The sequence below is a fragment of the Saccostrea echinata genome, unplaced genomic scaffold, assembly GCF_033153115.1.
Source record: "Saccostrea echinata isolate AGI-Se365-2 ecotype Australia unplaced genomic scaffold, CSIRO_AGI_Sech_v1 ptg000009l, whole genome shotgun sequence".
NCBI lineage: Eukaryota > Metazoa > Mollusca > Bivalvia > Ostreida > Ostreidae > Saccostrea > Saccostrea echinata.
The window spans coordinates 42499042-42521395 of NW_026889758.1; the positions used below are offsets into that span (position 1 = coordinate 42499042).

At 34.1% G+C, this 22354-nt stretch overlaps 2 protein-coding genes across 2 annotated transcripts; one reads left to right on the forward strand and one right to left on the reverse strand.

Moving 5' to 3' along the window:
- Positions 1–3356: 3356 nt before the first annotated feature.
- LOC133182418 (regulator of microtubule dynamics protein 1-like) lies at positions 3357–12463 on the reverse strand. The gene is made up of 9 exons (XM_061317261.1): positions 12118–12463; positions 10289–10490; positions 9829–10001; positions 8309–8384; positions 8098–8175; positions 6374–6472; positions 6084–6137; positions 5612–5692; positions 3357–4735 (listed from the first exon to the last, which is right to left on the reverse strand). Exons 1-9 carry the CDS (start codon positions 12390–12392, stop codon positions 4682–4684), a joined length of 1092 nt encoding a protein of 363 aa, XP_061173245.1. The 5' UTR covers positions 12393–12463; the 3' UTR covers positions 3357–4681.
- A 48-nt stretch (positions 12464–12511) lies between these two features.
- Positions 12512–14017, forward strand: LOC133182419 (GTP cyclohydrolase 1 feedback regulatory protein-like). Its single transcript, XM_061317262.1, has 3 exons — positions 12512–12855; positions 13529–13623; positions 13711–14017. The coding sequence occupies exons 1-3, from the start codon at positions 12820–12822 to the stop codon at positions 13844–13846; spliced, it is 267 nt and encodes an 88-aa protein (XP_061173246.1). The 5' UTR covers positions 12512–12819; the 3' UTR covers positions 13847–14017.
- Positions 14018–22354: the final 8337 nt, after the last annotated feature.

Sequence of the window (22354 nt, forward strand, 5' to 3'; positions counted from 1 at the left end):
GAAGAATAATTTATAAATTTTCCACATATGAACATATTATATCTAACAATTCCAATAGGGGGAAGCTTCAGAATGTAAGAAAAGGTAGAAATTGTCCTAAATTAAAAGATGCATGTATTTAATGTACATCAAATACATGTAGCATTCGTTTTTACCAAAGAAATGAACTTTAACATCGACAAATAGACGACAATACATAAACGTTAACATACTCTGTTTTGTACATTGAGCATTTTTTCAAGACATCATTGGATGGAAACCCCATTTGCAGGTACATACTGCATTACCGGACATTGGACAGAAGGCACGAACGGACTATATGTATTGTATAGATTTTTCGTACTACACATGTTAACTGATGTGCTGTATTGCCAGCCCGTAGATCCCGGGGGGGGGGGCAGTCTGAGTGTAGTATTTTGCTCTAGTAAATTTTCCTTTAGATGCGGATTGCTTCCCCCCCCCCCCCCCACACACACACATCCTCACACACACACACACATTTTGTTGCTATAAGGTCGAGCACTGGCAAATTCTAAGAATTGAACAGTTATTGATGTGTTTTTTTTGCTTGTCAGATTTTTGGGGGGAAGCCCTCCCCCCCCCTTTGAAACCGTTGCTACGGATCTGATTACCTAAGGTTCTTTTTACTGAGTAAATATACCATTGTGGTGGAAGTTTCCGATGTACAGCTATCAGTATATTTTCAGCGTCTGTAAATTAAATTGTTGATCTTGTCCAGACCATCGAAACTTCCCAAAAAGCTAATGTTTGACCGAAGGAGGGAGGGGTTAATCAATAAAAAATAGTGGGAAATATGTATGAGACAATTAAAAGAATCACCAGGTTAGAAAATACATAACTTACATGAAACCTCATGATTATAAGTTTTAATATAAATTATATGTAGGTGAAATCATGACCCTACGGAAGCCGGTAGGTGCCAGATAGAAAAATATTTTATCTGGCGGCCGCCAGATAAATAACTGGCGGCCGCCAGAAACCTATCTGGCGGCCGCCAGAAACTTATCTGGCGGCCGCCAAAAATTTTTTGGCGGCCGCCAAATAATTATCTGGCGGCCGCCAGAAAAATATTTGGCGGCCGCCACATAATTTCTGGCGGCCGCCAGATAATTATTTGGCGGCCGCCAGATAATTTCTGGCGGCCGCCAAATAACTTTATGGCGGCCGCCAGATAAGTTATCTGGCGGCCGCCAGTTATTTATGTGGCGGCCGCCAGATAATTATTTGGCGGCCGCCAGAAAGTTATCTGGCGGCCGCCAGATAAAATATGTTTTCTACCTGGCACCAACCGGCTTCCGTATGACCCTCTAGGTCCAAATGAAATTACATTGTAACTACAGATATTTCAAAATTTCATCGGAGAATACAGAGCAATATCCTTTATCCCGCAGAATACCCGTTCTTCACTTAGATTTATTTACAAGAACCCCTATGTACTTCAGCTTCAAGTTTTCCCAAACCATGTCCTCCTGGGGTTGTGGCTATAAAGGGTTCAATTTTTTAATTAAGGCCACAAGTTGTTTTTTTTTATACGGACCACCTCCTTTAGAGGAACATTCTTTAAAATCTCCGGCCGTCAAATGGATATATTCATGCAATGAAAATAATCTGTGTGACCAAGTTTCGGAAAAAAAATTTCCTGTACCTGTGACCCTTATCACAAAAATGTCTTAAAGATAAAAATATGACAACTCTGTATTATCTTCTTTCATAAAGACATTTATTTGTTTCCTTAATATTATTTACAATGTAATCTAATGTAATGTAGATATATAAGATTTTTTTTATGACCTACTCTCTCTAAGGCACTTATTGGAAATGGGGATATTTTTGTTTTAGTCGTAAGATTTTTGGTGAAAACGGCAGGCTAGTAGAACGCAGGGGGGGGGGGGGGGGGGCTCCCACTTTTTGGACAGTTAAGGGTTTTAAGATGTGTGTGTTTGTTCGTGTTTTTATTTTTTTTTTGCTTGTAAGATTTTTTGAGAGCTCCCCCCCTTTCCACTTTTGAAATCGTTGCTACAGGCCGGAACGGTCACTGAAAACCGTATTGCTCTTCTACAGGATAACCGCCAGTCAAACTCAAAATGATGATCTGGCTTCTTCGTACAATATAAAACGCGTTCTGGGAACCATTATTTCGTAGGAAAACACCGTTTTTCGATCCCTTATTCGTTCCTAGGATGAAAATGAAAATTTCCGAAACCTAATTGCACATCAACAAGACACTTCCAGTCAATATGGTTATTGCATAAAATGTAAGATTATTTTGAGCAGGCACATAGAACGAGTGGGGGTGGGGGGTGGGGGGTGGGCACTACCCCCTCACTTCTTTCTGAGTATAGTTAGTATTTTGCTATAGTAAATTTTCATTAGGTTGCTGGTTGCAACCCCCCCCCCCCCCCAACACATACTTTCTGTTGCAGTGAGGTCGAGCACCGACAAATTCCATGATTTGGACAGTCAAGATTTTTTTAAAAACATTTTTTGGGAGCCCCCCTTTGAAACCGTTACTACAGGCCTGTTGAGAAAGAATAAAGTGTGACAGATAGACGGATACACCATATATAACAATACACCAAAATCTTTTTTAGAAAGTGTGGGTACCATGTTTCTGAATTTAAATTAATGAATATCATATTGTGGCACCACCATTAACCCCATTTGGTGAAAGTATATCAATCTTATAATCTAGACTATGATTCTGTAAATATCTATATGAAGGATATTAGAATAAAAAGCAAGAGTCACGAACTATCAAAATGACTCTGTTTTAAAAATCAACGTGTTTTTGTTCATAGATAGTAGTTTTTAGCTTTTATGGCCGTTTTTCTGTTTTCCTAAATCGATTTTTTTTTTAAAAAGAAAGAATTTGAAATAAGACGATATTTTGATAGATAAACCCAAATAGCACGTCGGTTTTAACGTCAAAGGGCGATAAAATTACAAAGCGATTATTTATGAACATTTGACTTAAAATTTATTATGATTGGGAATCTATCATTTGTTATCTATAATATTCAATACGTAAACTCTTAACTGTATAAATGCGCAAGCCTCGTCCTGTCGAATTCACTTAACTTTTTGATATAAAAGCAAGATCTTGTGTGAATGTTGGAACACAGGTGGAGTTTCAACTTTTCATTTATCGATTTTAATGGGCTAAATATGGTGTGGCTATAATAAGATTTCTTTCATTTCTTTAAGAGACCAATGTGACTCGGATGAGCATTGTGGCATCTCTATATACTAACTGTGGTTCATGACAAAAATATCAGAGTCAGACACATACTTCACAAATATAACCTGGTTTATTATAATTACTAGTATAGAGACAGAAAGAAAATATCAAAAGTAACTGAAATCAACACTGTTTTACTGAGTATCAAATGTTTAAATATAACACCTCAAGTTATCAGTATCATATGACAAACTGGTATAATCATAAAAACTGTTCAAATATAGCTGCATGAACTTTCATTTACTTTTTTTAAAATTACAAATACAATGTTCATGTAAACTGGTACAATATTAGGATGATATTTATAACAACACGTAAATGATGATTACATTGCAATTTTTACTGCATCACTAATACAAACAGCAGGTTGAGTTTGATTCTTACTTATTGATGAAGGATGACCCTATTTCTATCCTGGTGGAAGGTTCTAACTTGCATGATTGTTAGCAATAAATAGCTTCAATTAAACAGCTCAGAAAATCTAGGGCTCATAAAATAGAAGTACTTAGCCCTTGTGACATATACATGTATATTGATCAAAAGAATGAATAAAAGATATATTTGTATTTACAAGATAAATCTATAAAATATTTATACAAATTTTGAGCAACTATTCCACTGGGTACCCTAATTTCACTTTTAAAAATGAAAAATTTTTGTGGCAATAGTTTAAGGAAAACTGTATAAAAAAAAAATCATTCAAATAATATGGGACAATATGTTATTCATTTTATTTCTCAAACACAACCAAGTTTAGCTAAATCATAAAATTGAGTTTGATGATGCAGAAGGAAAAAAAAATTCAAAAAATCCTGCCAACTGTATGCATATGAGGTAATTTTAAATATACATAATCACGTACATTTCTTTACACAAGGATAATTTGTGGATTGTTAAAATTTCCTGAATTGCAATACACTGTATTAATAAAATTGGTTATTTTTTTCATTATTAATAATTAACAATTTAAGAAATCATACAATTTCACTTGTTAAATGTAATTTTAAAAACATTTAAAAATGCAAATTTGTTTGGTTCAGATGGAATAATCAAAATGTGTGAACAAACTCCAGTGTGCAGATATTGTAAAAGTTTCCAACTGGTGTCAAAACATATAAAATCACTCCGTGTAAGAAATATATCTATCTAATGTGTTGTTTTATCTTAAAATAAAGACAATCACTAAGTATTTTATTTTTTACTTCATATTTTATATGTTTTTTTAATTTCCTGGTTATGCACAATATTTGTCATTTGATTGCATTTTCAAGTGTTAAAAAATAGTTTGGGAAGTAAATGAAATAAAAAGCTTCATATCACAATGAAGCGTAACACAACACAATAGAATTCACAACAGTGATTTGGTCCCACATTTTGATTGCATCAAAAGACAATGTTGAAAAAATAGAATCTATAAAAAATTCATCTGACTTGGTACTTCATTAAAGTCTGGATTTCTTCTTCTGCCTTAATGTCCTGCAATGGTAATAAACTAAAAATAATTTATGAAATTATTACAGAAGAGTCTCTGGAACTTCTTTGAAAAGGTTCACAACATGTTTGTTTACATGACTTTATTAGATGTATACCTGATAATTCTGTTAATACCATTTATGAAAATATATTTATCAAAGCACTTACAAGTTATCAAGAAAATCATACAATTATTGCATTTAATATCGAAATGTGAAAGAAATATTGAATTGATAATTTAGAACCAGATTAATCTGATTCCACCTCTTTTATGTGAAATTCAAAAGAATGTTGGTTTTAACATATATACATACATAACTGCAATCAATATCTTTTGCTATCACACAACAATTATTCATGATTTAAACAAAATTCATGATAAACCTTACGTAGAGTGCATGTTGCATGTTGAACTATTAGGAAATATGAAGTGTATACAATAGCAGAACAATATTTACACATTTACATCATACAAATAGACCAATTTCTATGTTACCAGGTAATATGATATTCTCTTAAAATTATGTCAATTTTTGGGGGCACTTTTTTGTTCATTTTCAATATCACAGTATAAGGCATAAAAATACATGAATTAAACAGAAAGAAAGAACAAAAGAAATATTTGAAGACCAAAAGTACTGAAAATCACTTATTATTCACAAATACTTTATTTTAGTGTAATTATGTGAGACTGTCTGCTTGCAAATTTTTTATTCTAGTGTTACATTTGTATTTATTAAAGATTATAAACAAAATAACCAAAAATTCATGAAAATTTTGTCTTGCTTATAAATATCAGATAAATGTCTTTCAAAATAAGGTTTCACAAAAAATTAAGTGATTTACAGTATGCCTTTTTGTATATCTTTTCTTACTTACATCTTGACTGACTGAAGGAATTGCTGCTGCTTTGTCGAGCCATTCTGTCATTTCCTTATATTTTGACATCTGATAATAGCACTGAAATGATGCATCATCACATAAGAGCAAAATATAAGTCATCTACTGGAATATACTGTGCTGAATTTAATACCTGTCAACAGCCCTTAAAACTAGAGATAAATCTGGGTCATTAGAAATTGTTTTGAAAAAAAAACACCATCCAATAAACAAAACAAATAACAATGATCACAAAATTAATTGTCCACCTTCTATCATGGATGTAAAGAATATTTGGTCATAATTTGATGTAACGAAGATATTCTTTTTTTTTCATGCAAAATTTCCTGACCAGTCCGACTCGTAGATCATTAATTCAGAAAATGTCAAATCTTAATTTTAATTTTGTTCACGGATTTGAAGTATAAATTACTTGCTAAAATGAATAACATAATAAATATTATGTTTTTACCTTTCCAATATACAGAAGGTTTTCTTTCCATTTACCAGGGTTAAGACGATCTGCCTGAAAGGAGAAAGACAAGTGTACTTTACAAAGGGAGAAAACTCCTACAATCATCATCTTGTTTAAATTTTCTTATCACCTGATTTTCTTTTTGTTAATAAACATATACAAGTAGTTTTCTACAGATAAAAGAATTTGTCTTCATTTTATTTTTATACGGTTTTCTAAAAAACTGTTATTATGTAGATTCTCAACAGAATTTGTCTTGCTTGTTTATGGAGACATGTGGTTATTACCTCCAGGAAGTGTGTGAGTGCTTCCTCTGCTGTAGAGGTTGGGGGTGTGGCAAAAAGAGTGGCTGCTGCCTTTCTCTCTATCCATGAAAGCATGTAAACCTAAAAGAAATATCAAATGTTTTAATTTTTTTTTTTGATAATATGGAAAAAAAATTCATACACAATACACTGCATATATATTAGAGGAAGGGTGGGGCTGGGGTGGAGGTTATTAAACAATGTTTTTGATTTGAATGATATACTCCAGTGTTACCTAGTATCTATCAAAATAAATTCTATGAAAAATATGCAATGTCATAATAAAAAGGTGACTGAATTTGAATAAAGGACAATGACAACTTTGTGTGGTTACACTTTAAAGGAAAAACAAGATGTGTTTGTGAAACACTGATGCCCCCGTATGGCAGCTTATGGCGAAGGTTAAAGTTTCTTCAAATGCAAGTCAAAATCCAGGCCAAAAGATAAGAAATGTTGATACCCAAAGAAAGGTCTTGTCTCGAGGAATACACCTGTGAAATTTGAAAGACCTAGATACAACTGTTCAGAAGTTATGGCGAAGGTTAAAGTTTTTTAAATAAAAGTCAAACGTCAAGGTCAAGGTCAAAGTGGTTGGTATCCAAAGGAAGATCTTGTCACAAGGATTACATATGTGAAGTATGAAAGCCCTAGCACCAACCATTTAAAAGTTATGGCCAAGGTTAAAGTTTTTCAAAAGTAGGTCAAACTCCTAGGTCAAGGTCAAAGGGTCAAAGTGGTTGGTACCCAAAGGAAGGTCTTGTCACAAGGATTACATATGTGAAGTATGAAAGCCCTAGCATCAACCATTCAAAAGTTATGGCCAAGGTTAAAGTTTTTCAAAAGTAGGTCAAACTCCTAGGTCAAGGTCAAAAGGTCAAAGTGGTGGTTGATATCCAAAGGAAGGTCTTGTCACAAGGATTACATATGTGAAGTATGAAAGCCCTAGCTCCAACCATTCAAAAGTTATGGCCAAGGTTCAAGTTTTTCAAAAGTAGGTCAAACTCCTAGGTCAAGGTCAAAGGTCAAAGTGGTTGATATCCAGAGGAAGGTCTTGTCACAACGAATACACATGTGAAGTTTGAAACCCTAAGCACCAACTGTTCAAAAGTTATGGCCAAGGTTAAAGTTTTTCAAAAGTAGGTCAAACTCCAAGGTCAAGGTCAAAAGGTCAAAGTTGTTGGTATCCAAAGGAAAGCCTTGTCACAAGGAATACACATGTGAAGTTTGAAACCCCAAGCACCAACTGTTCAGAAGTTATGGGCAAGGTTAAAGTCTCATAAAATTTTGCAAAAGTAGGTCAAACTCCAAGGTCAAGGTCAAAAGGTCAAATATGATGGTACCCAAAGAAAGGTCTTGTCACAAGGAATACACATGTGAAATATGAAAGTCATAGCTCCAACCAATCAAAAGTTATGGGCAAGGTTAAAGTTGACAACAGACAGACAGACAAACAGACAAACGGACACACAGACAAACGGACAAACGGACAAACAGACAAACAGATAAACAGACAAACAGACAGACAGGACAAAAACAATATACCCCCGGGATCTTTCGATCCGGGGGCATAAAAAAAGCAGGGAAAATCATGCTTGTTAACTTTTGATAAGACAATGGCCAGTCTGGCTAAATTTATGAGAGTGTCTATTTCTGATCAAGTATGAAAGTCCTTGGCAAACAATGCCACTGACATCTGCATCTCTTACCCCATAACACCACCTGCCCAACAAATGATGATTAGAAGGGTCTGATGGATTAAGTTGTATTGCACGCTCTATATGTTCCTGCAAAAGATAAATTTGATGATCCAGGCAATATGACTGCATATGCTAATCACTAACAACCACTTCTTTATTATACATGTATACTTAAATTCATGCTTAAATATTTGATATTGTCAGTATACATTAATATTACCTTAAATATATAACCATTCTTAATCTTCTCCTGTGTGGATTCATAGTCACCAATACTTCCTAATGTTATGGCAAACCTGCAAAAGTTTATCATTCATGATATCATTATAATTTTGATCTTATGTTTTAGAACAGAGGTGAAAATATTTGTAACAACACATAACTCTGAATGTAAAGTCATGCTACGTTTTCTCTACAAGTAACCAAATCAAATTTTTAACAAAAATCAAATCAAAAAATAAACCAAAAATGAGCCTAATATATCACTGAGATCTTGGATATAATGTGGAAGTAAACATCTAAAACTACACACTTTATATACTGAAACGCAAAAGAAACGCAACATGCTATTTTAGGGGGAAATATATATAGGATATAATTTTGAATCTAAAAAGTAAGGACATCTTCAACTTTGTAAATATTGGTAATTTAACAGTTGAATGATTTTCATACCATTACCGGAAGTTAAGTTTGAGTCCGCTTAACAGAAATCAAAAATTGCATGTTTAACAAAACATTTGGCAATAATATAGGGTTTTAAGGATTTGTATCTGTTCATCATAAGTAATGCAGCAATGTTCCGAAAAATAAATTCTCCTTTCTTTTCCAAAAGCGATGCCAAGGCTTCCTAAAAATGACTTAAGTATGCATTTCCATTGCTCTAGCTGGAAAATCTCAAAATAAAGGTGACTGAGAGTTGCAGATGCAAATATGCACCACATCACGCCTCAACAGGCCTGTTGAGGCATGAATGACAGTCCTTGGACCGGAAGTCCAAGGGTTACTACACTGCGCTTAGCTAGAGAAAATTCGACCTCATCATCTGAAAAACAGGCATTTAAAAATGGCAAAGAATATTTCTTTCGCTCAGATCTCGATATTGATGAACCTACTGCATTGTAGAAATCAAGCTGCAACTGTTGTACATGGCAGTCTTGCACGCTGTAATTGAATGGCTGGGGTGGTGGGTGTTTTAACATTCATGTGTTACTTTCTAAAGTTAAAAGATAATAATTTAGCATTTTTATCAAATCTCTGATGTTTTTAAATCGAGTTTTACCTTACTGTATTCATTTTTGAAAATCATTAGATCAAAAATTCAAATATTTGTAGATTACTGCTTGTTGCGTTTCTTTTGCGTTTCTGTATATATATATATAAAATCGCCATCCATTGTGTGATTATACTGCACTCATAGAAGAATTCAATCACAAGTCAACAAAGGCTCAAAGTAAAAATTAAAGCCTAGTACATGGTGTACTGATATATTCAATCAGTCTCTCACTCCCTTACATTGAAACCCTCTCATTCCTACTCAATCCCTGTATTGTCATTGCTTCCTTTTTGCTGCCGTCTTTGCATTCTTGGCCCTTCATGTTTTCATTCTTTCACCATGAGGGCAATGAAGCAAAGGACTTTGGGAGGTAGAGTGGCCTTATAAGCACACCATCATATAGTCAGTGACTATATAGTCAGTGACTATATATCCAACTCTCATCTACAGAATTTATATTCAATTACCATTTATGGGCACTAGCACATTTCTCATCCATGGCCACTGCTTTTTGAGACAGGTCTTTGGAGGCATACACTAACTGTTTCTTCTTATCCGGATTCCCCCTGCTTCCCTCAATCTGTGCAACTTGGTATGTACTCTTGGCTAATCTCCAACAATACTCTACATTGTCAACAAACTACAAAACAATAATATGCATACAAAAATACTGAAGATAATATTCAGATATGTCACAAAATTATTATTATAAATACATTTTTCTTAAACTGTCAACCTTACATAATGGCATGCATGCAAACTACTGATATGTCTATACTTTAAGATACACTTAAAATGATAAAAAAAAAATCTAGTAACAAAACATTTAGATTTTCAGTTAACTTTAATGTTAAGAACAGGTCTTATGTGCTCAAGGCACAGAGGAGTAAGTAAGTAAGTAAATAAAGAACATGTTTATTCTAATACCCTCTCTTTGTTATTTTGTAGCATTTCATAAGCTCTTAATTTATCTTCATCAGTTCCATCAAAAAGTTTGTCAACTTCCTTGAAGAAAGTATCTGTGTCATCCTTCCTTTCCTCCTGTTGCTCTTCCCAGCCAATTCTTGTGTTCATTTGTGTATGGATTTCTGTCTGAAGGTCATGAAAGTTGTGGAACTCATAATCTGACCTTTATAAATAGAATTCATAATGATAATTTTTATCTCTGAAACTTTGCTTTGCAAATAATGCTCATTAAAGAATTTTTACAGTTTTAATTTGGTGTTGTCCCAATCACTGGTACTGGAGTTTTCATATGTCCATTTTTATGCCCCCGGATCGAAAGATCCCGGGGGTATATTGTTTTTGTCCTGTCTGTCTGTTTGTCTGTTTATCTGTTTGTCTGTTTATCTGTTTGTCTGTCTGTCTGTTGTCAACTTTAACCTTGCCCATAACTTTTGATTGGTTGGAGCTATGACTTTCATATTTCACATGTGTATTCCTTGTGACAAGACCTTTCTTTGGGTACCATCATATTTGACCTTTTGACCTTGGAGTTTGACCCACATTTGCAAAATTTTATGAGACTTTAACCTTGCCCATAACTTCTGAACAGTTGGTGCTTGGGGTTTCAAACTTCACATGTGTGTTCTTTGTGACAAGGCCTTCCTTTGGATACCAACAATTTTGAGCTTTTGACCTTGACCTTGGAGTTTGACCTACTTTTGAAAAACTTTAACCTTGGCCATAACTTTTGAACAGTTGGTGCTTGGGGTTTCAAACTTCACATGTGTATTCCTTGTGACAAGGCCTTCCTCTGGATATCAACCTCTTTGACCCTTTGACCTTGACCTAGGAGTTTGACCTACTTTTGAAAAACATTAACCTTGGCCATAACTTTTGAACGGTGAGAGCTAGGGCTTTCATACTTCACATATATAATCCTTGTGACAAGACCTTCATTTGGATAACAACCACTTTGACCTTTTGACCTTGACCTAGGAGTTTGACCTACATTTGAAAAACTTTAACCTTGGCCATAACTTTTGAATGGTTGATGCTAGGGCTTTCATACTTCACATATGTAATCCTTGTGACATCACCTTCCTTTGGATACCAACCTCTTTGACCCTTTGACCTTGACATAGGAGTTTGACCTACTTTTGAAAAACTTTAACCTTGGCCATAATTTTTGAATGGTTGGTGCTAGGGTTTTCAAACTTCACATATGTAATTCTTGTGACAAGACCTTCCTTTGGGTACCAACCACTTTGACCCTTTGACCTTGACCTAGGAGTTTGACCTACTTTCGAAAAACTTGAACCTTGGCCATAACTTTTGAATGGTTGGTGCTAGGGCTTTCATACTTTACAACTGTAATCCTTGTGACAAGACCTTTCTTTGGATACCAACAACTTTGACCTTGACCTTGATGTTTTACTTACTTTTAAAAAACTTTAACCTTCGCTAGGGCTTTCAAATTAAACATTTTTTATCTTTTGGCCTGGATTTTGACTTGCATTTGAGAAACTTTAACCTTCGCCATAAGCTGCCATATAGGGGCATCAGTGTTTCACAAACACATCTTGTTATTTTTAATTTTGGAAAAAGTAATTTTGGTAAGGCTAAATATGAGGATAATAAGCAATTATTGAGCTGTATGTAATTCTTCTTTAATACTGATGCAGTGAATGAGATCTGACGACAAAATTCATGACAGGTTTTAGTATTAGACCTACTAAAACATTATAAATCATTACAAGTGTTCACTCTTTTCAGTATTTGGGTGAAGAGGAAATTCGAAATGAAATGTATACCCTCCATAAGCATCCTCATATGCATCATCGTCTGTCTCTCCACTGCTTGAAGTGGTGCCATAAAATGCAGGGCTCTTCCTTTTACGTTTGACAACCTTCTCCTTCAATTCCTCAACCTCTTTCCGAAGACTGGAGATAGATTCAGAAATAAGTCGTAACTCTCTATCAACATTCGTTGTAAATCGAAAATAAATCAGTGACCCTCCGACTCCTATAACTATCCCCGCTCCCAGCCCCCCAAGAAACAAAGAATTATGTCTGAGAAACGTTGACATCCTAAAACTGGCTAGATCTTGCGAAAGACTACGACATGAGTAGGAGGAGTGATCACTGTGATGAAGGCTTCGAGATGTAAACACTCGTACCGGAAATGAACTCTGATGCATAAAGGGAGTTCACTCTAGCATGACATCAATGAAAACACATTGTCTGAAGTGATACCAGATACTTTGATTGTGGTGATATCATTCATTATAGATACATGGAAAAGTTTAAGTGGGGTTTTCATTGTCATCACCAATAATATCGAGTGAAAACTATGATACTTAAAGAACTACTGTTGGAGATTCAGACGTAAACACTCGCAAGGGAAGTGCGTTAAGGGAGGTTACTCTTTTGTAAACACGGAGGGTGACAACTGAGGAGGGAGGCATTTATAACGTTTTCTCTGCGTTAAGCATCAATACAAAAACCAAGGGGAAAATGCCTTTTGTTTTGATTAGTACACAGATAAGACTGGTAATAGCTTTTGCAGTTATTTCTTGTGGAATCTTATCATAAAAAAAAAAAAAATTAAAAAATTTTTGAACTGCTCTTTTTTTTCAAGATGCTGACAAGAATATATTCATGGCAACAATTTCTCTTTACTACCTGATACAACTGAACCATTCGTTTAGGATTAAATTAGTTTTACTTCATTACAATGTTTATGGGAGAAATAAGTTTATAATTATTATATTTATACCCCCACTCCGAAGGAGAGGGGGGTATACTGTTTTACCCTTGTGTGTCTGTCTGTGTGTCCGTGTGTCTCTCCGTAACAAATTTTTGTCGCAGTTTTCTCAGCAACTACTCATCACAGATGATTGAAATTTTAGCACAATCTTTTTTTAGGCATGCCATATGGTGGGATTCATTTTTGTTTGAATCCAATATCAACTTCCTGTTTATCTGTGCGTCGTCTGTTCATAAAAAATTTCATTGCAGTTTTCTCAGCAACTACTCATCAGAGATGCTTGAATGGTGGGATTCATTTCTGTACGAATTTGATGTCAGCATGAGAGTGTATATTCACATCACAGTGGGGGTATTACTAGTGAGCATTCGCTCACAGACTTCTTGTTCTTTATGTTTATTGTTATTTCTAAGGACATATTCTATGATTCCTTATTTGTAAGAATTTTACTGTCAGGAAACTGGTCCAACAGTTTGTGGAGATGAATGGAGTGACCCAGATTTGATGGAATATCTTGGAGCCAGATTGACAAAAGCCTTAGGAAATAACTTGTAAGATATACTGTAGTTTATTATATTACATAAGGCACAGTATAAGTTTTCTGTGCATATTTCTGATTAATGGATTTTTGTTTACAGTAAAGAATACATTTCTGTAGACCCAGTGAGGATTATACTGGACAAGTTAGAGAAGAGGGGATACAAAGTAATAGCCATGACTGGTCTTGGTCAGACATGTATATGGACACTCCAAAAGGATTCACAAGATTCTTAGGATTGTGTTATGAAATATGCTTGACAAAATATATTTTTTGTATTAGTGAAAATGTTGTGAAAACAATTCATATTGTGCAGGATAGACATGTCTATAAATTTTCACATATCTACATTCCATAAATGCTTGCATGGATAATGCAGTGTTTAACAATAAATAATACAAACTTGATTATACCGGTTTATATGTTACATAGCCTGATGCATTATGAAATTGTGTCAGATATATGATACAAAAAAAGGCTATTTCTAAAAATTGTCTTTTTACTCCCCTACCACCCCATATTAAATTGAAAGGCCATGTCTTCATCTTTAAATCCCAGAATCTATAGAATAAATGTAAGAATGAAAGTTCAAATAGTTCTCTTTAATTGTTTTTTATATATAAAATTGTTAACATCCTCACTGTCTGGAAACTTGATTTTGAAATTAAAACCAGGAGGCTAGCTTCCTTTTCTGGCCAACTTAATATCTCTATAGATCTGCAGCAATTGTGGGACCAAAAGGTTGAATGGTACTCTTTGTGTCCTTAACATTAGTACAGAGATTCAGACCTACACGTCGTTCTACTTACATACAGGATATTTATACTATTCATTTTACGGTATATTGGCTTAATCCAATAAACCGGGATGATAATACGTGTATATTTACAAGGCTTGCTGAGCAAATTTACAAGTTGGTCCGTGTAGTACAAAATCACACAATTATAGAGGCTCTATTTATATCTGCAGATAACATATTTCAAAACATTTTCTACTACCATGGTATTCTCTTCATATCATTAAGTTTTGATTGAAATTTTTTTCTTTTAATATGCTGTGTCATTCTATGATGTCACTATCAAACAAAGTGAAACAAAAAGGTAAATTTTCCAGATGCTTTTTGAATGAGGCATACAAAATGAAAGCTAGTCACTATACATCTATCACATCACAACTTTGTAGACAGGAGATGCTGACTAAAAATATTGCACTGAAAGTATTTCTACAGAATTTTTGGTACATGTACAATAAAATCTTGGTTGGTAGGGAGTTACTTCACATAAAAAAGTAAGAAAATATATAAGAAATACTTCATATTCTACCATTATTCACAGGAAGTTGATAAATTGAGTGGATTGTGCACATGTGTAAGTAAGTTTGACTATGGTACATGTGTATGAAAAGTTTAAACTTTATACTGTTGACAATTTTTTCTGCCTGGGATTAATTTACACTATGTACATGCGGTCAAAAATTTTGTGCAGAAATTTGTTCATATAAAGCATACTTAAAGTGTGGTCAAGACATAAAATGGCAATTCAAGAAATCTGCGAAATCTTCACCAGTGGAATAAACCAATATTGTGATTCTGCAGAATTATGACCCCATGGAAACAAGATGCCCACATACCACAATGCTCACCTGAAATACTTTAGCCCTGCTGTTTTTCCACAGATTTTTATACTCTCTTGAAAAATTGTGACCTCATATTATGGTCCAACCATAACTTTTAGACTAAGGGGTCTTTGAATTCACACATCATGGGGATGCTTCAACATCAATATGACTAACATGACTTTGCAGTTATGAAGAAGAAAATTTGCTCCTGAATTTAGCCAACTCTAATCCGGGGTCAATAATTTAAAAAAAAAAATGAAAACACAATATGGGAATGTTTGCAAATTCATGGCTCTGTTGTGTTTCTTTACAAGACTTAAACAAAAATTTCTTATATTGTTCTATGTGAAAATTTGATACCCTGTTGTGGCCCCACGCTACCCCCAGGGGCCCTGAGTTGAACACTTTAAATCTACACTACATCTGGCATCAGGAAGCCTTAAAAATTTACATAAGTTTCATGTTTTCTGGTTTGGTGGTTCTTGAGAAGAAGATTTTGAAAGATTTTCCTATATATTTCGATGTAAAACTTTCATCCCACCCTACCCCAGGGTCCATGATTTGAATAATTTACAATCTACATTATGTCTGGAAGCTTTCACATAAATTTCATCTTTTCTAGTCCAGTGCTTCTAGAGAAGATTTTAAGATTTTTTTTTTATATATTTTAAAGCAAAACTTTGATCCTTAATTGTACTGGCCCGACCTTACCCACAGGAATCATGATTTGAACAATTTAAAATCTACCCTTCCTCAGGAAGCTTGCACATAAGTTAACCTTTTCTGGCCAGGTGGTTCTTGAGAAAAAAATTTTTAAAAAGATTTTTCTTACATAATTCAATGTAAAACTTTCATCATCTCTGACCTTATCCCCAGAAATCATGATTTGAACCATTTAGAATCTACATTTATACATAAGTTTAACCTTTCCTGGTCAAGTGGTTACTGAGAAGATTTTAAGATTTTTCTTATATATTTCAATGTAAAACTTTCATCCCCATATTGTGAGCCCACCCTAACCCTGGGGGTCATGATTTGAGCAATTTAGAAACTGTGCTTCCTCAGGAAGCTTCCACAAAAGTTTCGCCTTTTCTGCCCTGTGGTTCTTGAGATGATTATTAAGAATTTTCTTATTTCAATGTTAAATTTTCATTCCCGACCTCATCCCCTGGAATCATGAATCTTCACCTCCATATAGGTTTCACCTTTTCTGGCCAAGTGGTTACCAAGAAGATTTTTAAATATTTTTCTTATTTATTTCAAAGTAAAACTTTCATCCCCATATTGTGGTCCCACCTTATCCCTGGGGGGTCATGATTTGAACAATTTAGAATCTACACTTTCTCAGGATAATAGTGTTGATTCAAGTTTGTTCAGAACATGATCCAAGGGGGTGGGGGTGGGGAGGAGGGGACCTCAATGGGGATTTTTTTTTTTTTTTTTTTACATAGGAATATACATAGGGAAAATCATTAAAAATCTTCCTCTCAAGATCAAAGCCATGATTGGTACAGTAAAACTCGTTTAGTACGAACACTGATATAGCGAATTTATGGATATAGCGAAGTTTTTTTGCAATCCCCAGTAAATTGCTTAACAATTCCTTGTAAAATTTTACGAACTCAGATATAATTAATTTACGGCTATAGCGAACTGATTTTGTTTCCCCTAGAAGTTAAATATAACAAAATTGACATCTTTTATAGCGAATTTTAAAAGATATTAATTTTTAAAATATTGAACTGATAATAATTTTTTAAGTATAAATATTTAAAACTCAATACGCGAGTTTCGAGATTGTAACTCTCCAACGATAGAGGCGCAAAAAGTATCCATATCAGCATGGAAGTGGGACAGGTTGTTAATGTATACAAATGTGCATAAATAAATGAACGATGGCTATGGCTTTTAAAATTCATTTCATGTTATAGAAAGGTGATAATGCTAAGAAATGATCATTTTGATGGTTTTATAAAGCCCTACTATACATATTTACAAAATTTACTATCATTTAGAATACTAGAAAACGAAAGAACCGTCATAGTCTTTTTAAGAAAATAATTCTTTGATCGTATACAAACCTTTTCTAAAAGGTTATTGGGCTCTTTGAAGTTACAAGAGTCATTCAGAATGCCGACGGACAATGATCAGATGTGTGTGTATTTATTAGAGATCCATATCTCTTCCCTCGTTTGATATTCTCATCCACTGATATTTTCTTTTGTTCCGATTTTTAATTTCTTTTGTTCCGAGTTTTTGTTCGCAGAAAAAATTGAAGCCTTAACTTTAATTCAGTTATTTTCGAGTTGAAGATTGCATCCCGACAACAGTTACGATGGTATATCGATGATGTAATGTATCACATATATAAATAACTGTCCCACCTACTTGCTTACGAGGGCACAAAAATCCCCTCCGTAACGAAAGAGCGCACCAAGGGAGATAATCTCGAAACTTGTGTATTCATTCTAAAACTTTTGAACTCCAAGATAATTTTTTTAAAATAAATTTTAAACGTCCCTAAATACATTTGGTAGTCATGTTTGAAGGAAAAAATTGATATAACAAATTCGCTATGCATACTTTAACAAATTCGTTATACGGATATAACGAATTACGGATATAGCGAAGTAAATTCGCAGGTCCCCAGAACTTTGCTATAACCGAGTTTTGCTTTAATATTGATATGATGCATTCAAAGGTAGTGTAGATTCAAATTTGTTTAAATCATGACCCCTGGGGGTATGTTGGGGCCACAACGGGGGGTCAAAGTTTTACATAGGAATATATAGAAAAAATCTTAAAATCTTCTTCCCAAGAACAACAAAGCCATGATTAGTCATACTGATATGGAAGCATTCTCAGATTCAAGTTTGTTCAAATCATGACCCCCAGGGTAGGATGGCACACATCTTTTAAAATCTTCTTCTCAAGAATATCAAAACCATGATTAGTCAATATGAATAACGAAGCATCCTCAGATAGTATAGATTCAACTGAAGTTTGTTCAAAATGACACCTGAGGGTAGGGCGGAGCCATATTGACCCAGGTGAGCATTGTAGCCCATGGGCCTCTTGTTGTCGATGAAGTGCTCATTTTTTGAAGGGCAGGCCTACTCTAGAAAAAGTTTAGTAACTTTGAAAGGTTTTAAACAAAGATTATTTTAGCAAGTTTGAGCTTAGAGCATGGAAGTAGCAAGTGTGGCCTGCTGTCTCTCATGCCAATCTGCAAGTTACAGCTCTTTATACATGTACTGACAATGAGAACAATAAGAACAGTTGAAGTATTGGCTAGGTGGAAAAGAGGGAATTACTAAGACAAAGCTCATAACATCTGGATAAAGATACAAAAAAAATTTATAAAGATACATAACCCTGATTTACCAAACTAGATAGGAATAAGAAGTACCGCATAACAGGTTACCGTATTTTCACAATAGTCCAATTTTCACTTTCTTTGTGAGCAATTATAGATTGCAAAAAAAGGACTCACTGATAAGAAGTGTATGGATTACATAGGCAACTTAAACCATGGTAAGAATCGCAAAAATGGGACACTGCAAATTAAAAATAACTGTTTTGGGATCTTTTTTGTCAAATTTGTAATGCACAGAAAAAAACCTTATACAAGATTTTCCCAAACTGTATTTAGCACATATTGCTTTAGACAATAACGACTTTAAATACATTTCACTTATTAGCTAAAACTAAAACTTTTCATTTCGTCTTTCAGGAACAGTTAACAATAACTGCAAAGCCATTTTTTGCAATTTGTTTATATTAGGGAGAGGGACTAGAGAATTTACTGAACTTAATTTCTGAGGTCATAAGCTTGAATCAAAGGGATATGTCAGTTTTGTTGGTTTGGATGAGAGAATGATATGAATGAATGGAATATAGTTGTGATAAACCCAGAATACTGCAAACTTTGGACATCAATGTCTTGGTGCAGACCATCGAACAGCGGCAGCCCTTGGTAATCCCCCTCAGCAGATGGTGGACATCAGTGTCTCTGGACAGTTGACCGACAGTTGGCCCTCCTCTTTGACAACAGCAGACATCATTGTCTCAATGCGTTTTTTTAGGAGGCCCTCGAAAACCTACCTCGGGATACATCTAAAAATGTTTCTTTTGCTTCAAACTCTACTTACGAAGTGATCTTTTCCAGTTCTTTTTCTTGAAAATGAAGTTACTGCATTTTTTTTCAGCCTAAAATGCTTTCCTTCCTAATATCCAACACAAAAAACTAGAACGCAGTCCCTATATGGGCATCTGATTACTGTTCAATCAAAGTGTTCTGGCCTTTTTGTCAATCCTTTAAATAAAAGGAAACTTTTCCTGCCATTGTAGTTTTTGTAATTCCATAAGATCAGCTATTATACAAGAGATAAGAGGTTAGAATAATTTGTGATTCTATTCTTTGCAATTTTAAATTCACTGAAAAATAACAAAAATTGGACAACTGAAGAAATCACTTCTTATATCATGGTCTTTATTGTTCACTTGTGGATTACTCTCCTTTGAGCATCTTTTTTAAAACTCTGGCCTTTTCCAATAATAGTATATTTAGCATCTAAGGAAAGCATCTCAAACTCAACACATCTTAATTTTTCACTATTTATATATTAAACATGCATAACATGATAGGCCACATAATTGCAAACATTAAGTAATTTTCTTTTTTGGATACTTATAACTATACTATATTTATACAATCATGTAACGTAAATATTCAAATATCCAGAGAATGAAAACTTTTCATTCATGTATATTTCAGAATTGTTGTGTCATCATATTCTGCATATTTTACACCAATGACTTATGTATCAATACACATGAAAACAAGAAATAAAATTATCAGCTTCTTAAATTAACATATAAACAACCATTATATATGATAAATAGGGGAACCTGTACCAATGATACAATTCACCTAATTTGGATACCTCATAATCATTAAATCAAAGTTTTTAAAATACCATACTACATGTACATCAATTACAATTTCACAGTTGATTGAAACATATGATTAAGAGAGTGGACATGAAGCGAGTTAAATCTCTTTAACCTTCATTAACCCAAGTAACATGCATTTCTACCATCTTTTTACTCTACTGTGAGAATGAATCCCCCCCCCCCCCCCAGCAGTAAAAGCAGTTAAGCCAATCATGTCTTCAGCATAGCTGAGATGCATTTTACAAGTTGAAAAACACATATAAGTATTGCTTACATGAATACCATTACATGTACAAGTACTATATAGCAGGTCCTACCATGTTCAGCTAAATTATTGCACTCTTTGGTAATATTTATATGGCACTAAAGAACTTTACTCTGTAATGACCAATATCTGCCCCCAAAAATCAAACTTTGATGTAAAAATCTATAATTATGTTCTAAATCAGAAGGATATCAGTAGACTTGGAAGCATTACCAGTTTTCATCAGCCATGACACCAATGTTAGAGATGTCATTAACAAGATTAAAAAAATTCAAAATTTCAATGATTTTGAGGGAATTTTGAGTCATCGAGCATACGTCTTGATCTTTTAATACAATGTGTAGAATTATAAATCAATGAAATACATCAATATTGTTCCGGGGCAAGCTTACACTCGTCACAGAAACAAGAACTGCTGCTGATCTACTTCCAATTATATTTTTTATATTTATATTTTTTATAATTATATTTTTTGTTAATTCAGATTTTACAAATACAATTTTGTACATTTCTAGAGATCTTCAAAATCTAATTGGTTTTTATGGAGGCAAAAATATGCTTTCATCGTATATAGTTCTTTATAGTCTCTTGTGATGTGCCATTACCAAGTTAGCAAAGGCTCCGATTTGATGATTTTTGACTAAAGGTGTATTGGAATTATCAAAATATGTGAACAACAGAATATATATATCCTTGTATATGATATCTAAATTTGTTTCCTACCACTCATCTTTGCTTAGTGATTCAGATACTACTGGTAATAAATAAGGAACCAATCAAAGAAAACTTATAAATACTTATGTTTCTTCCCTGACACTGCTTCCTCATTTTACTGGAATGAAAACAGCTTCTACATCTGCAGATCCAAAAGATAAAAGAGCCAACATTCACTTTGTGCATAAAACAACCCTGACAATATGACTATCAATCAGTCATCATCCTATATCCAATCATTGAACTTCAATACAAAGCATAGTCTTCATGCTTTCGATGCCTCTAAACTATTTCCTTCCTGGAGTAAGTAGACTTACTGCAGAAAAGGAGCTTGTAAAATTGCAGTTTTTGAATTTTATAGAAATTGCATATAGGCCTATTGGAGTGCTCTGAAGTGTTGCCTGAAATTCATGAGAAGGCTACAATGACACAATCTATGAAATTATAAAACAGAGACTAGGAAGAAAATTCTATCACATCTGTCATAAATGTGGTCATCGTTGGGACCAAAATAATAATTTAAGTATTGGTTAGTAAAACTGAGCAGTCTTTCATAAAGTCAAATAATATCCATTGCAGACCTTGATCTTTAAATCTTGAAAGTGTGATTAATACATTATACAAGTAACATAATGAAATAATGAACCTAAACCTGTATTTTGTAGATGCAAATTTAACAGGAAAGGAGAAAATTTATGGCTATAGACAAGGAATATAACCCGGGACTCCTGCATCACTAATTAGGGGCTAATCACTGAACTATCCAGGCCAATATCCACAGTCCATATAATCCAATCCCTACATTTCTCCCTCCTTGTCTTTGCCCTTGAAGACACTTAACCCAGATTCTTTGACCCCTGGCAGGACTTGCACCTGAAAGTTCAGGGATCTGGAATCGAACCTGGGGATCCTCGCATTACTAGTAAGGTGTTCAAACCACTAATCTATCAAGCTATTCACGGTCCATATAGCCCAAACCAGTTCATAAGGTTTGCAGTCATGTAACATCTAGCTAGAATGCACACATCTTATATACAAAATCTAAAAATTTACAATACATTTTATGATACAAATTCAGGGAACACAAATAGTGATAATTCAGAAGATCAGTAATAGTATCCTGTATAATTGCAATCATTAGTTTTTAAGCCTTGAGACCTGGTGAGTGGATTGTAGGACCATTTACTGGAAC